At 33.7% G+C, this 1747-nt stretch overlaps 1 protein-coding gene across 2 annotated transcripts in view; it reads right to left on the minus strand.

Annotated features, from left to right (window-relative positions):
• Nucleotides 1-1747, minus strand: part of tdrd9 (tudor domain containing 9) — a 24744-nt gene that overhangs the window by 8533 nt on the left and 14464 nt on the right. For both annotated transcript variants that reach the window (XM_016511062.1, XM_016511055.1), the window contains exons 21-22: nt 519-626; nt 227-327 (exon numbers count right to left, since the gene is read on the minus strand). In XM_016511062.1, the coding sequence (XP_016366548.1) occupies nt 227-327; nt 519-626 (209 nt within the window). The remainder of the gene's footprint in view (nt 1-226; nt 328-518; nt 627-1747) is intronic.

Raw genomic sequence — 1747 nt, forward strand, 5'->3', positions numbered from 1 at the left:
TTTATAGAGTTTTAGCTTTTAGTTTTAATTACTTTTTCTTATTTGTAAGTCTGCTAAATGACTAAAAAGTAAAGTAAAAGTAAAATGTTAAGTCAAAATTGAATTTATATTATGATATAAATTCAGAATTACAAGAATTACAAGATAAAAAGTTAAAAGTTTTTTTAATTATTCTGTGGCGAAAATGGACTTTCATACAAAACACACTTGTGTTTATGTAAGTTACCTGGATCCATCGAAACAGATTGATTTGACCTGTCCACATTGACGGAACAGTGACTGCAGCTGCTTATAGCACAGGAATGCAAATGGAGGCAAATTCCTAATCTGAGAGAGAGAAAAGGCATTAGGCCAGAGACATAATCTACACAAGTACACAAATAATTGGTCAATCAATTGCAAGTCTGAGGTACCAGTTCTGGTTCTAAAGGGGGTGCCTTAAAATGAATCATTTGAAACTATTGCTCCACAATGACAGTAGTTTTTTGACAGACTTTTGTAACTGGAGACACTGGTACCATAATGGTGGTCTTTGGATCATTTCCAGAAAGTTCCTTAGATGCCAGCTGCTCATCAATCTCTCCCTGAGAGAAATAGTTTGGGAAGAATGCACCCGCAATGGCTCCCTAATCCAGAAAGACAAAGAAAGTATAAACAGATCACATTCCGTGTAGTCTCTCACACACACACACACACACAAACATCCAGTACCATTTGGGGTCGGTAAGATTGTTTTGATGTTTTTGAAACAAGTCTCTTATGCTCACGAAGGCTATATTTATTTGATCAAAAGTACAGTAAGAATGGTTACATTGTGAATTATATCTGCAATTTACAATTACAGTTTTCTATTTTAATATATTTTATATCTGTCGTTTATTCCAGTGATCGCAAAACTGCATTTTCAGCAGCCGATACTCCAGTCTTCACATGATCCTTCAGAAATCATTCTAATATGCTGCTTTGGTGCTCAAGAAACATTTATTGTTATTATAAATATTTAAACAATTTCTACAATATTTTTGTGGAAACTGTTAAACCATTTTTCCAGGATTAGTTGATGATAGGGCTGTGCAAAAAATCAAATGCGATTTTCATGCTCATCTCGTCAGTAAAGCCGGTTCTGTGATTAGTAGTAAATCTCCAGCATGTGCTTTCAGATGGAGCGGCATTTACTATACAGAGATTTACTACTAATCACAGAACCGGCTTTACTGACGAGATGCGCATGAAAATCGCATTCGATTTTTTGCACAGCCCTAGTTGATGAATAGAAAGTTCAAAAGAACATTTATTTGAAATAGTTTTTTGTAACAATCGGTTTTACTGTCACCTTTGTTCAATTTAAAGCATTCTTGCTCATTTAAAGTACTACTTTCTTAAAAACCAGTAGTTTAGTGAAGTGTATTATTGTTTGTGTGTGTACCTGCAGGTAGGGCTGTCACGATTATGAAATTTGGCTGACGATTAATTGTCTAAAAATAGTCACGGTTATTGCGATTAATTGTCTGTTTTAGGGCTTTGTCGATTATGACGATTATGCAGATTGTCACGATTAATTGTCTGTTTTTATGGCTTTCATTATATAATTGTGATTCATTTAAGGGTAAATAAGTAAATAACATTTAAGTAAATAATTATGATGTTATCTTTTAATCTTTTTGAGTTATTATTTTGCAGTGTAAGATTACATAGAGTATTCCAAATTCTAAGAATTGGCCAATACCGATCCAACACCAGCGCTATT

Source organism: Sinocyclocheilus rhinocerous, unplaced genomic scaffold (assembly GCF_001515625.1).
Source record: "Sinocyclocheilus rhinocerous isolate Xijiao unplaced genomic scaffold, SAMN03320098_v1.1 scaffold1243, whole genome shotgun sequence".
Classification (NCBI taxonomy): Eukaryota; Metazoa; Chordata; class Actinopteri; order Cypriniformes; family Cyprinidae; genus Sinocyclocheilus; species Sinocyclocheilus rhinocerous.